The 14,409-nt window shown below is 43.1% G+C and overlaps 1 protein-coding gene across 2 annotated transcripts in view; it reads right to left on the bottom strand.

The window, feature by feature from the left end:
* The window catches only part of ankrd11 (ankyrin repeat domain 11), a 110,542-nt gene that overhangs the window by 24,931 nt on the left and 71,202 nt on the right, over window positions 1-14,409 (bottom strand). For both annotated transcript variants that reach the window (XM_083999336.1, XM_083999337.1), the window contains exon 3: window positions 3,732-3,877. In XM_083999336.1, coding sequence (XP_083855462.1) covers window positions 3,732-3,818 — 87 coding nt within the window. In that variant the 5' untranslated portion in view covers window positions 3,819-3,877. The remainder of the gene's footprint in view (window positions 1-3,731; window positions 3,878-14,409) is intronic.

The raw sequence follows: 14,409 nt of genomic DNA, 5'->3' as shown, positions 1-14,409 counted from the left end.
ACAACAAAATAAACGTGATTATTGTGAGCTTTGATCAAAACAGACACACACGGCTCTGTAATTTCAACAACATTTACGTGTCATTTTCGGCCTCGACTCTTTTTGCCATTATGGGCTTTTGCGAAGTGAAAAAACTGTTCAATGAGAGTTTCCTCCTACATTCCTGGCTCCCTGGCCGCAGCACAAAGAGCCAGGCGCAGGGAGAGGAGGCTGTGCTGACGCCGACTCAGCTTTGTGGTCTACAGCTGCTGGAAACAATCACAAGTCCAAGTGGATGTGCTATCAGCAGATGTAAATACTTATGTGTTTGTTCACTATGTTTCGGGATCTGATTGTGCAGCCGTCTTTCTTGTCCTGACAAGGAGCTTTATGACTGTCAGAGTTTGAAAAACAATAAAATATCTGAAATGTCTATCACATGTTACTACAGGGCTCAGAGTAACTTCTTAACAAGTAAAAGTCTGAAGTTTTACTGTATATTATATTAGTTATATTATTAATTTATTTAAACTTACATTTTTCTGATAATTGTGGAGAGAACTGATGTATTATTGAGGAAACAACAAAGTTTGTTTTGATTAAATAGCAGAACTGACTCTGGGTCTTGGGAAACATCTGGGTAAAAATGAAATAAAAAACAACACAAAAAAACTTCACATAAATAACAGCTGCAAAGTCCCCTGATTTGTTTGAAACAACAGAAACTCAAAATGAAAGTAAGTACAAATGGGGGAAGCCAGTATGGTACAAATCGAAGCAGCATGGACTCATTCCACTTTACATCAGTAATGCCAGTGATCCAGATGTGTGCATTTAAAGGATCTTAATCACCAAAACAGACAGTGGCTTGGTTTTTTTTTTCCACCCACCACTTAAATTAGACATATCTGATGCACTCTCTGAACTGCTAAAATTGTGACCACAGAGCTGGTGGGAGGCAATAAAGTTAAAGTAAGAAAGCATCAATAATGATTAAAAGGTTATTATTCTGTAAAAATAGTGTTGTGCCTTTTTCAGCTGCGATACAACTAACACTGTTTTTTTTTGACACTGTGGTTTCCTCCACATCTGTGGTAAACTCTGCAGGAAGCAAACATTACAGGATTAATGTCTCAATAAAAGAATTTCCACCAGGGATGGATTCAGCCCGTTGTGAAACCCTGATAAATATATCAAATTGCTCAACCCTATAGAAAGCATCTCATAACATGAGCAATGTGAGTATGTTGATTTATGGTCAAGATGAGTTTCATCATTGTGCTTCATATACAGAGGGTTTAAGGTCTCATAATGGAGACGGAGGAAAAGGCCAGATGTCATGTAAACACACACTCATTCTATTTCACTTAATTTCTCAATCCTTCCTTCTGTCCCCTGCTCATCTCTTTCCATCCTCGGGGCAGGTTTTCTATTATGTGTCGACTCTTTGAACTCCTCCCCCTGCCCTGCCCCAGTCATAAGACTATGATGTCATGGTACAGTAGAGACAAACAGTGTCAGCTACAGTTAGCTGATCTCTCTCTCTCTCTCTCTCTCTCTCTCTCTCTCTCTCTCTCTCTCTCTCTCTCTCTCTCTCTCTCTCTCTCTCTCTCTCTCTCTCTCTCTCTCTCTCTCTCTCTCTCTCTCTCTCTCTCTCTCTCTCTCTCTCTCTCTCTCTCTCTCTCTCTCTCTCTCTCTCTCTCTCTCTCTCTCTCTCTCTCTCTCTCTCTCTCTCTCTCTCTCCCTCCGTCTGCATCTCCGCTCACCTACACAAAGGCTTTTTCAAGAGAACCCACAATTCATGTGACAACATGATGCACATCTGGCTTGTGCAAAAGCTACGGTACGAAACTGAAAAGTGAGGAAGTGATTTCTCTGAGAGAGCAGAGAGAGAGAGAGAGAAAAAAAAAAACATGTCACATCCCACAGAGCTTGGTTCTACTTGGCACCAGTTGCACTGGCAGAAATGGTCAAATCGCCCAAAAGCTTATCACCAGAGTCAGACTGGGCTGTTATTTGCCGAATCAAATTCAAAGAAGGCTTTGACATCTAGAGACTTTCCTCAGATCTACCTCCATAAGACTCCCTGTTTGGTGGTCTCCTAGCAATGCCTGCTCTTTTCGTCTCACTCCGTTTTCCACCCACCCCTGTGCGCTTCACTCCCTCTCCCTCCCTCCCTCCCTCCCTCCTCCCTCCCTCCCTCCCTCCATGCCAGAGTCTGATGCAATCCTTTGCAGAGGGCTGTAAATCCATGCCTGCATAAGCTGTACCTCTCCTCTCCTCGCCTCTTGGTGCTGCTGCTGCTGGTTAGCTGAACAGTTGGCACATACCATGACATCATCAAGCTGCGCCTTACACTTTGTTCCCACTGCAAACAAAACATGACTGTACCTGTGTCAAATTAAGGAGACGCTTCCCTCTCGTAACCTGCGCTTCAAGACCAAACATACAGTATGCCTCCACAGGCCAACGGGGCTACAGGTGATTCTGAGTGTGGCTGAGGAATAACAATCCATTACACCACATTACGCTGTGTACGTGTGCCAGAAGGCGGTCTGGGAAAACCTGGACGACATAAATAACTACACTTTATTATGAGAATTACTAAAATTAGCCTTGATGTGGTCGTCAGCCATAGGTTATTACATTACACTAATGCGACTACTAGGAAGAGTTAATGTAAATAATAGAAGGCAAACAGCACCCTGTTTGTTCTTGATAGCCAAGGAGGCTGTTAATCACTATACACTGAAAACACAAACGTTTGGTTCCTCCACATGTGATGAGTAAATTATATTAGCCTGACTTACACTGAGGCTAAGCAAAGAAGGCATCCACACTAATACTATACTTATTCATGCTACCTGCCATTAGCTGGTATTTGTTACCAGGTGGTATCATACTATCACCACAGCTGACAGGCCTAATGCACATTTAGATTTGAATTTTGGAGTCCTGTTTGGTGTTTGTACAACCTTGTCAATAAAAGCTGCACTTTCTAGTTCTAGCATGTGAACAACATTGCAACAAGGGGCAAATCCCAAAGCCCACCTACGACATAGACAATGGGAAACTTTCATTAAGCTCCCCTCAGGGATCAGGACCAACTGCAGAGCTGCACTGGTGAAACTAGTAAAACGCCCAGAACGATACTGAAAGACCCTTTGGGGGGGCGGGCAATATTGTCTGCTGTAGGGTTTGTAATGGAAAGTCTATCCACGAGATCAAAAACAACATTTTTCCTCTTCCTTTAAGCTTAAAGAGGAACTATGCAAGTCTGGTCGCTTTTACGCTATTTTGCTAACCCTCCTCTCGGCCATGTGCATTTGTTTATAACGAAGCCGGCGAGAAATCAATCAACAGAGCGGTACATAACATTATATATCATATACGATGTTACAATGTGTATATTTGTGTAGTTTTATCTGTCACAAACAAGATATTACGGGTTACAGGGCACGTTTGTTTGTGTGTTAGCCATTTATTAAACCATCATAATAACTCCAAAGCTGTTTGATTAAGGTAAAAATGTAGCATAGTTAAGCTACAAATCATGCATAGTCCCTCTTTAATGTCAAGTCTGTTCTGCAAGACTATGGTTTTATTGTTTATCAGATGCAGCGGTTTAGTGTCGGGTTTCAAGGACAAAAAGACACCGAAACTGGGATTATGGGCTGTATAAAGACATGTGTGTGTGTATGTGTGTGTGTGTGTGTGTGTGTGTGTGTGTGTAAGTATTTTTCCAGTCTTACCTTCTTCCCACCCTGCTTTTCCACCATGTCGGTGTTGAGTGGGAAGTGGTCCAGCTGGGGGGTTTTAGAACCCCCACCTTTGGGCATCGTTCAGCTCTCCCCACGCCAAGCTTCATTCACGCTGCCATTGCATCGTCATCAACCGTCTGGAACAAAGAGGAGGGGGGGGGGGAGAGAGATGGGTGGGGGGAGGTTAGCACCTGGCCACTATGTGTCTTTGAAAACACATTTACACACTGCCAGACAATGCAGCCATTAGCGGTACATCAAGCACTCTATTTCCAACCATTACACCCCGGCTCTGGAGCGAGAGCAGTTGAGAGGGAGAGGACAGCAGGCTGGTTTGAAGCTGTGTCAGGTTAAAAAAAAGCAAAAAAAAAAAAAGCTTGTAGAGCAAGGTCTGTGCAAAATTCCAACAAAAATGCTTGGAAATATCTCATAGTTTCTCAACAAGAGGGCCCAGTGTTGGGATCCGCTATACGACAATTAAAGCATTCATGAAATGCAATTTAAAAACAACAGCAGGGAGGGGGGTGCAAGTAAGATATTGCATAACCCCAATGTTATGGGTTACTGAGTGCACTAGGAACAGCTGAGGAATGCCTTTAGGAACGTGACTGGCACGTCTCAACAAAAACCCAAACAGCTTTTTTTTACCATCACAGCCAGCAGCCACCCTCTTGTAACTCTGGGCTTTACCCTGTACTGTCCCCCCAATCCATATCAGCCCTCCCACAGTCAGTTTAAAGAGGATGGACGGACCTTTAACGGCAACAACAACAACAACGACTCCAAATCTCTCCGGTAAAAGTGATTGTTTTTTTTCCCACTGTGAACTCGTGGACAGGGATTTACTTTGTCCTTTGTGCATGTACGTACGTCTATCTGTGTGCGTTACTAGTATCCACTGCCTTCTTTCATGAAGAGAGGCCTTCAGCTTCACGGGGCTATGAATTAATCATACATTCCTCCCCTCCGATTCTCCCCTTCCATAATGCACTTTTCTCTTCTGAGTGCGTCCAAGTATGATCATCCTTGTGACTGAGTGAGTGAACAGATGAGACCATGGCTGCATTATTTTTCCTCCACTGTGAGAGACACTGGCACTCCTATCTTCCCTGGCGCCACTTCCATCTCCCGGCCCCCCTCCCCTCCCCCCACACACACTCCTTCCTTTCCCTCCGCAGTTATCCTGCTCAAAGACTGCTATTTATATCCCTCCAGTCAAGTCAGTCAAGTCAAGTCAAGACAGCCAGCCAGCCAGCCAGTCAGCCAGCCAACCAGAGAGGCACACAGCTACAGAGGATGTGCTGCTCCCCTTTCGCTGGTGTATGGAAAGACCCACGAGAGACACGGCGAACCACAGCCCCCTTCCCTTCCCTTCCCTTCCCTTCCTCCCTCGTACGGCTCATTGTTACTCCCTCTCTGCTACTGCGAGCGATCGAGGCGCTCACATCAATGTTCCCCAAACTCCCACCTCTCACCACACCAAACAAAAGTGGCAGGAAGGTCGACTACTCTCAGAAATAAACAAACCTTGCAGCAACATACACACACACACGCACACACACACACACATACACACTAACACACACCTCAAACTGGGTCAGCTGGGCTTCTAGAACAATAATCTCGACACTATTTTGGGACTACTATGACGGGCGGTTATAGCAACTGAGCATTTCGCTGACATGTGAAATAGAGGAAAATGATGTTTGCAAGCTCGCAGTCACACACACACAAAGGTACACACACACACACACACACATACACATGGAGAGGAAACCCTGTTCAGACCACAGGCCTCATTTCCTTTGTAATTCCATCCCAATCAGGAGATACATAACATCTGCTGACAATGTGTGTGTGAGTGTGGGTTTCACACAGTCAAGTCTTGTTGCAGCTAAACAGTTGATTGATTCCAAATGTGGATTTGTGTACATGAGTGTGGGTGTTTTAATACATTTGTACATGTAAACCTTAAGTGTATCCACAGTAGAAAACAATATATTAATAACTCAGGATGCAGTTATGAGCTTTTCTTCAAAGCTTTAGTTTTCAAATCTGAACCACAGCTGATGCAGTGAAGTTGGAGCAAAAACAGCAGGAGGATAAACAGATCCAAAAGGTTGAAAACACTAAAGCGGGCGCAGAGGATCCTGTGCTTTGGGGATAATGAACATAACAATAAGGCTGGAGAAATATAACATCATTAACTAGAACAGTCCTCGGTATAACACATCCCTCCGCCAAAGCCAAGCAAGTCTACACATCAGCACAGAAACGTAGAAAAACGTAGATCTCAAGCTCTGATTTTTCTTACATTTAGAGTCCCCACGTCAAAAACAAAACATGTCTCACAATGACTATGTTTACATGCCGTCAATAACCCTTTCATAACCACAATATTAGCATTAACTGGTTGCACACAGCCATGTAAACACCAATAACCCTTTTGAAAAACCCCAAAATGACCCCTGGGTTACTCCTTTTCCAACCCGAATATTTGGTCATGTGCCTATCGGGATTTCCCCATTGAAAGGAACATTAATTTGTGTTCTGCGTGTGTTTTATTCGCAATGAATCTTGGTGTTTTGAGTACAGGAACTACTTGTTGTAAACATGGAGAAACACAAGATAACTTTTGGAGCGAGTAGGAAACAAATCACTTCATAAGTGGTGAAAGACATGAACATCATGTCTTTGTAGACAGTAGAAAGTACCGGGATAACGAGATCGTGCTGCTGTTGTTGTTGTTTTTGAATACAGGAAGAAGAAGCAGAAATGACACGCACTGCGTCGAGACGTTGTCCGTGTGTCGCTGTTTTGATCGGGATATCCCAATTGATTACAAATACCATGTATGCAGGAATAACCCTGTTTGCTCACGCATGTAAACGGGTTATTCCGCTGTATTGACCTTAACCTGAATATTAACTGCATGAACGTAGTCAGAGTTGAGAGGGGAAGTGAAAAAAGCCCTGCCCTCCAGCAGGTTCAGTGGGAAAGAATCAGTTCAGTACGACGTCAAAACAATGATGGATGTCCCTGCTGCTCATCATGCAGGTTCACCTTCACATAAACGTTTCACCAGAGTCAAGAAGGAATATTCTGCTGAATGTCCTCTGACACTTGGTAGACTTGGTTTATATGTATATAAAATTAGCAAAGTGTGTTTCCCTTATGTTCATCCAGCAGCAGCGTCAGCCACAGCTAGATTATCAGCGCTGTCACTAAAACTTAACAGGATCATTAATATCAGCGGGCTACTAATGATTTTCACACACGCACACAAACACACACACTGTGTGAGCATGATAACACCCAGTGTTGTCTTGGATTTGTTTTGAGTCCTCAAGTCGAGCATCAAAACCTCCCAGACCACCTCTATCCCATCGTTCTCCAGAGGATTTCTACGTAAACGGTGATGTTAGAGCAGCAGAGCTCCTTCAGGGAGGAGGCAGCATGAAACAAGCCAGCAACAGGAAAGTGAAGGTGAAGCTGTGTGTGAGTTGTCGGTGTGGTGGTTAATAAACACTATGGGCTGCAGTGAGTCAGTCAGTACGTTTACATGACACTTGAAAAAAACGAAATATTGCCTTAATCCGACTATAACTGGACAACATTAGTGCAAGTAAACGCGTTAGTCCGACTACCATCGGAGTTCTCCAACTCCGATTAAGACACCCAGATAATGCGACTGGAAATCGATTTCCTCCGGCATGTATACAACTTAATCAGAGTTTAACAGGACAACGCATAGCCACGAGGGATAGCGTGCACCTTAGCTGCACAATAAGTAACCCACACATTACGTACGAGATGAACAAAGCTGTACGATTAACCATCTGGCTGTTGTTCGAAAATGCCAGTCTGCCGCCTGGTGCCTGGCTCCAGTTGTTTATTATGTGATGTAATAGGTCAACTGGAAACAGGGCCGTATTAACCCGCTGAAACGACGCCTATCACCACCTAGTGTTTAGGAGGAGGACACGTTCCTGTCAGTTATTCGATTTACTCAGTTGCATGTAAACTCGGACAAGGACAGAAGTCTGATAAGACGCCAAAATCGAATTTTGAGCATAGCTCGATTAAGCTGTGCATACTGAGTTAATCAAAGCTGCGGCTTCTAAAGACCAAGAGAAGTTGTATGTTGTTTCCCAACTGATGGAAAAGTGCAGGGAGTTACTCCTTGCAAACATCTCCCTCAGAGAGTGTTATGTCATGTTAGATACTTTCATAGTAAGTCATGTTAATTGCTTGTGGAAGATTTATTAGATTGACATTTTTTAGGTAAATATTTGCACAGGGTGTTGAAGTATAAAGATACAAATGACCTACTGACTACTGTCTGCTGATTATTGGATCACCTGGTTATGCTCATGCCCCAGGATCATAAAAACAACAAAAAACAAAGAGAAGGAGGAGTGGCCCTGGCGAGTTTTAATGTTTTCTCTGTGACGTCAATCAAGTTAAACTTGGCCATGGAGTCGACTGCAGAAAGGAGCCGGGGAGAGGTGAGCCAGAGAAGCAATCTCTCCCAAATGAAGGACAGGACCTGCCACTGCTACTCTCCATCCCCTCTCCCCCCTTGCATAAAAACACACACACCCACACACACTCACACCTTTCTTTCTATGTCCCCCATTACTTTCCCTCTTCCTCCTCCTGTAGCATCCTCTCTATCCTTTCTGAGCCACTCCCTCTGCGGTCAGATAGAGGCCAACACTCCAGCATATTGCAGCATATTGTGTGCACACTAGCAAGTGCACTAAAAAACACACACACACCACAAGCACAATTACATCGGGATGTCAAAGTACAAGCTCACTTGATCTGGGAAACACACATCACGTCTGACTTCGAGACGGACAGAGTGTTAGCTCGTCTGCGTCTAACAATTTCACACCTAGTGAAACTGTCATGCAAAGTGAGTGCTATTCATTTGATTAAGAACAAATTACTTCTGCAGCTGAATAGTTCCAGTGCACGACGCGATGTGTCCGGCCAACTCCGAAGATTTAACAGTGCAGCATCAGTCTTCATAGACTTTATGAATGGATACAAATGCAGCCAAATTTAGTTATTGCTGATGCAGCAATTGATTTATTAAGTTTTTAAAAGAATACAACAGTACATTCTTGTAGCCTGTTCATAACTCAATGTTAAAATCACATAAAAACTAATGTTGTGGTGCAGTGTAAATCCTGGATGCCACATTCACTAAGAGAAAACAGTCCATCATATTAGGCTTACTCTGTTTTCATTAAAAACTTCACTGGACTGTTTTCAACCCTACAAGTTTTAGCACAGCAAGCAACTCTGGTTCAACATGCACTCGTTATTATTATATACGCGAGGGACAATATATCCAGCAATGGGGGGACATAAAGATGTTAACACACACTGCTGGGAGGAGAAGTGAAAGTGCAGGTGCAGAGATGAAAAGCAGTTGTTTGCTCCAACCCTGTGCCACTCCTAACTCTCATTGTACACACACACACACAGAAAAAAAAAACACACCTCAAATTTTCCACACTGACAGCTGAACGACACAGCAGCTGCTGCACACAGGGATGGGCGCGTTGTTGCTCTGTCTGGTCTCTACGCGTGTGTTGTGTGTGCATGCACGCAGACACACCATCGCCTCTTGCACAATCAGATACAAATCAGCGGCAGACTCCCTGCTAGTCGGTCAACTGATATCTCTGTGCTGGTGAACAAATATCCTATGGATTACATGTAGGAGCATCAGTGGAGAGAGAAACAGTTGTTGGACAAGTCACACATGCCAGACATACTTATGAATCACACCATCCTTTGTAAAGTCGAAACCCCGCCACAGCAAGACTGTCCAAGTTATATGGGGCCTGCAACAGAACTAAGGTACATGGACAGTATTTATATGAATAAATTACAATTTTCAAAAGTGTAACACAATCATAAAGAAACAGCTTCTGATGAAGAAAACAACTGTAGCCGTCTGGATTAAATATGTACCTGTCAGAGAAAACAATAAACAATAATCTGCACTGCAAACCTGCCACAAATATATCCGTTTGTTAAATCAAACTTACACCGCTTTTACTAAAATAATGAACATCTAACACACATTATGGTGCAACAAGATTTTCCATAGCATTAATTTGCTAGCAGCTAAAAACACAAGGACATTCAAAATGCAGGAGAATTCAATTTTTCCAGTCTGCACACAACAGTGTTGTGTTTACACCACTGTCTTTCAAGTCTCTTAAACCAAAGGCAACAAACCTGTAACCACACACACACTGACACAGCTTGTTGTACTTTACCACCCACTATCACACACACCATGATGAGTTAGATGGATTACATCTTCTCACCCAAACATCCCATGAGACAGTCCGTTTCTTTATTATTTTTTTATACGTGCTGCTAGTGATGACAGCCTCTGTAATCATATTTTATATATAAATAACAGCCTGAACATCTTTAAAGGTCTTCTGCTTATTGTGATGTTTAAATTGGACCATATTGTCCAGTTCCCTGCGGCGCCCGTGGCCCGTCTATTGACATGTCACGCAGGAGAGCGGTCTATAGAAGGACGGCAGCAGCTAGCTAGCCCTGTTTGGTGTGCAAATAAAGCCAGCCGGGCTCGGCTGCTGTATCCTGGCAACCGGAGCCCAGCTTGGCTGCTCAGTCCCTGACCTGGGCCCATTCACTTCATTATAAACCTGTGTAGAGAAAAAAGAAGAGACCGACACATAAACGCACACACACACTCTCACACAAACATGTGCTAACACATACACAAGCGCTGAGAGCGGGGATGCATTATGCCACAGCAGAACTGTGTGCTCACAAAAGGAGTAAGAAAGAAGCAGAATGACTGTGTGCATAGTGTTGTATTAAAGAACAGTGATTATCTGCACTTCTTGAAGAGTGAAGGTTGAGACCGAGTTTCCACAGTCACACTGTCAACACTGATGTATTCTTATTTGGTCTTTAGCAAAGTTAAAGTTTTGGGATTAAATAAAAACACTAATACATCTCTATCTTTCACTTCTACATGATAATAACAAAAAAGGCCCTCATGCTTTAGATGTTGTTATGAGCAGCAGGTGATGCACAAGGGCATCTGGAAATGACTAAATATATTTGAAATGTGACTGAGTGGGAGTGGTTCCATTATCCATAAGGCTGTAGGAGTAGGGAGAGCCAGAGAGCAAGTCGGAGTGAGATGTGGGGAGGAATCCAATCACTTGGTCTGATTTCCTATTCTGAGCACGTCCACTCTCCCTTACACCTCTCTGTTCCATCCAATAACAGCTCAGTGCTCGCTGCCTGCCTGCCTGCCAGTCTGGTAAATCATACTGTCTTTGCCAGTGACCTCGCTAAAATAGTTGCAGGCCCGTATACATATACATATATATATTCAGCTAGGATACAGGAAAGGCCAGAGACAATCTAGTGCTTTTTTGGCTCTCTCCTCTCCCTCAGCTTCATCAGCGCTCTGACTCATTCTCATTTCTTCCCCCTCTCCTCTCTGAGTACTTCTCTCTCATCTGCCTTTCTCTCTATTCTCAATATCTCTCGCTCGCTCTCCTCTCACAGGCAAAAGCCTGACATTGCCACAGCAACGTGTCAGTGTGCATGCGCTCACACACATATATACACACACACACACACACATTAAGCCTGTTGCCTAGCAACTCAAGGATGAGACAGATGCAGGCCTATCAGAGGAGCTAGTGAAAGAGCTATGAACGGAGAGAGGGAACCTATTGATAGAAGAGTGCCTCTGCATATCAACCTCAAGCTATGAGGGATTCAAACACTTTCCTGACCTTTGGATCACCGTCTGACCAAACAGCTGTTTCTCTCATTCACAGGCTCCGATGTGCTGACAAATGTCATTTCATACACACAGACTACACAGGAGTACAGAGCTAGCCGTGGACACTCGACACAAGTGTTTACACGCCGCACAGCAGTCGGGACAATGACAGAAGAGGATCTGCACTAAAGCTGTTCTCCTCTTGAAAAACATTAAAGCCAGCTACAGTGAACACATTACACAGCAACACAACCAATTTAAGATTGCCAAACAGCCGCCACTTGAAAAAAACAACAACAACAAAGAAAAAGGCACTTTAAAAAACATCAGCAGAAACCATAATATCTGCTCCGATTCCCAGGATAGCTTGCTCTTATTTTCACATGGCCAAGCCCGGGCCAGAGCAGGACTGATGGAAAGAACAACATATTTTGTGGACCCGTCTTCTCATGTAGGGAATGTACCCAGGCTGATAAGGATCGTAGTCACACTGACTGAACCAGGCACAAAATGCAGTAAAATCACAACAACCATGAAGGTGTCCTGCTGTTCATTTTATCTATATACTGCACATAGATAGACATATTATAATAATGTATTTATTTCATCTTATAAGCACTGAACAGCTCGTTGAATTCATGTCCCAGAATCTAAATTCTTTCACCAACACTTACACACTAGCTCCGTTTCTTGTGTTGAATCACACATTGTCAAAATAGCATAGACTATCCAAGGGAAAAGAAATATGTATTGACACAACCACAAATACGACCTACTTCTGCCATAAATTACCCAAAATATTCCAAACCGAAAGGGAAAGGCCAGTTCACACAGGATGAACGTCTTAAATTGGAAATACACACTCTTCTTTTGTATTGCATTGCATATGCTAACTGGTCTTGCTTGTGTAGATACGCCTTATATATTTTTTGGACAACTAAAAGGATAAAGTTTGGCTATGTTTAAGTGAGAATTTGTCAAAGTACCACAAGAAGTGTAAGAAAAACCTTGTGCAAAGACAAAGTATCTGAAACATAATGAAACATTTTGCTCCAGCATGGCAGGAGCATACAACAATAAACCTTTTAATGTGTTGCAGACGTCTGGAGGGATTAAAGGCACGACCAGTGGTAGCTCTTCGGATTACAACACACACGGAAACAGACAACAACCAGCTTTTATATTGCACTTTGAAATGGAGGTATATATAGAAAAAAGAATAATTCACTGTTTCACCAGCAACCAGACTCATGTCACATAAAAACGTGGCAATTATGTTATGCAACTAAGCTGTGTAGTATGTGGAACTTGACCCTTCATACACAAATAAACAAACTTACTGATGGATGAACTGCAAACCAAGAAAGCTGAAAACTATTTTCCAACATATGAAATGTTTCTGTGTCCCTCACAAAAAGAAACTGCAGAAACAGATGGTTATTATGGGAACACAGACCAGTGTATAGGTGTTGCCTACGCCTGAAATAAAGATCACATCATCCTCTTATTCAGCCTTCAATCACAATCATGTTAACAAGTTTGTACTGGAGGCAAAACTCAACAAAAACTAAAGCCGATGTGCAATATTGTGCAGACAGAATTAAAACAACATTCATCACTGCAAATAGCCAGTTGATGACAAGTCAAGCTGCTGTGCATTACATCATGAAAACACCTACACAACATTATTCACAGAGCAACAGAGATACCATCCACCAGACTGTGAGACATACAGATTCAGATAGTTGTTCAAATGACCGTAGTTCCCTGGTGTGATTATGGGGACACGATCTATAGAAAAGGAACACAAAAAGCTTGACACAGATAATAAATCTGATACTCTCCTCCACTTCAATACACTTCACTGTTTTCCGTGATTCTCTCTTCGAACGGCCCTCTCTGCATACTGGCTGTAACGTACACTGATATGCACTAATTTACAAATCTCTTCTTGGACACTCATCCCCTGTCCGAGTCGGTCATTGCATTATTACGTACTGAAAACCGAAATGACTGTAGTACATCTAGATCTAATTTAGGCCATCATCAGAGCCGGGATGAGGGGCGGCCACCGCCACCACCGCCTCCGCCACGGCCTGACGTGCTGTCCCATCCGTCATACAGCGTTCGCAGCCTCTTGCACTCAGGCTTTTACACTAATCATAGTGGTGACGTCAACTAGAGACCGACAGTTCGGTGCTTATGGCTTACAGGAGGGTGGACGCTCAGCTTTGAAACACCGCCATTCATACACATAGGAGATGCTGCTTCCACCGGCTAACACAACCCTTCATTAAAAAACACTTGACACAGATTATCGCCACTTAAATGAGCATAAAACTTCAGAAAACAACAAGGCAATCCATGAAGATGTGCTGTGTGGGTGTGTTGTGGTAAATGAGAGCAATTCTGTTATGTGTTAAGATGTTTTTCCACTTTTTTTTTTTTTAAAGAAAAGTTGTTTTTTATTCGGTTGACCAGTGCAGAAAAGGGTCAATTAATCCCCTGTGAGGAAATAACACACTGTAACACTGTAAGAACCAAATTCTCTCGCTCCACGTGAAGCTTTAATATATTAAATCAAGACTACGTCAGAAGCTAGTATATGGCCGGACTGCGTCAAAGGCTATTTGCATTCTGCCAGGGGTCAGTCAGTTTCTGCCCTCTATCCGTTTCCGTCTCTCCTACTTTCCCCCCTTGCTCACATTTACAGTATTTTTAACACAGCCAAATTCCCAATAAAGCTGCTCTCATTTACACAGTTCTGTGAGTTAGCAGACAGTTGCTGTTTGATGTATTCCTTCTATATTAGGAGATGTACAGTAGTTATTTCCTCAGACCAAACCGCTACTCGTCCACCAT

Source organism: Trachurus trachurus, assembly GCF_905171665.1.
Source record: "Trachurus trachurus genome assembly, chromosome: 3".
NCBI lineage: Eukaryota > Metazoa > Chordata > Actinopteri > Carangiformes > Carangidae > Trachurus > Trachurus trachurus.
Note: the sequence above shows the minus strand (reverse complement) of the source record. Positions and strands in the feature narration are given on the sequence as shown.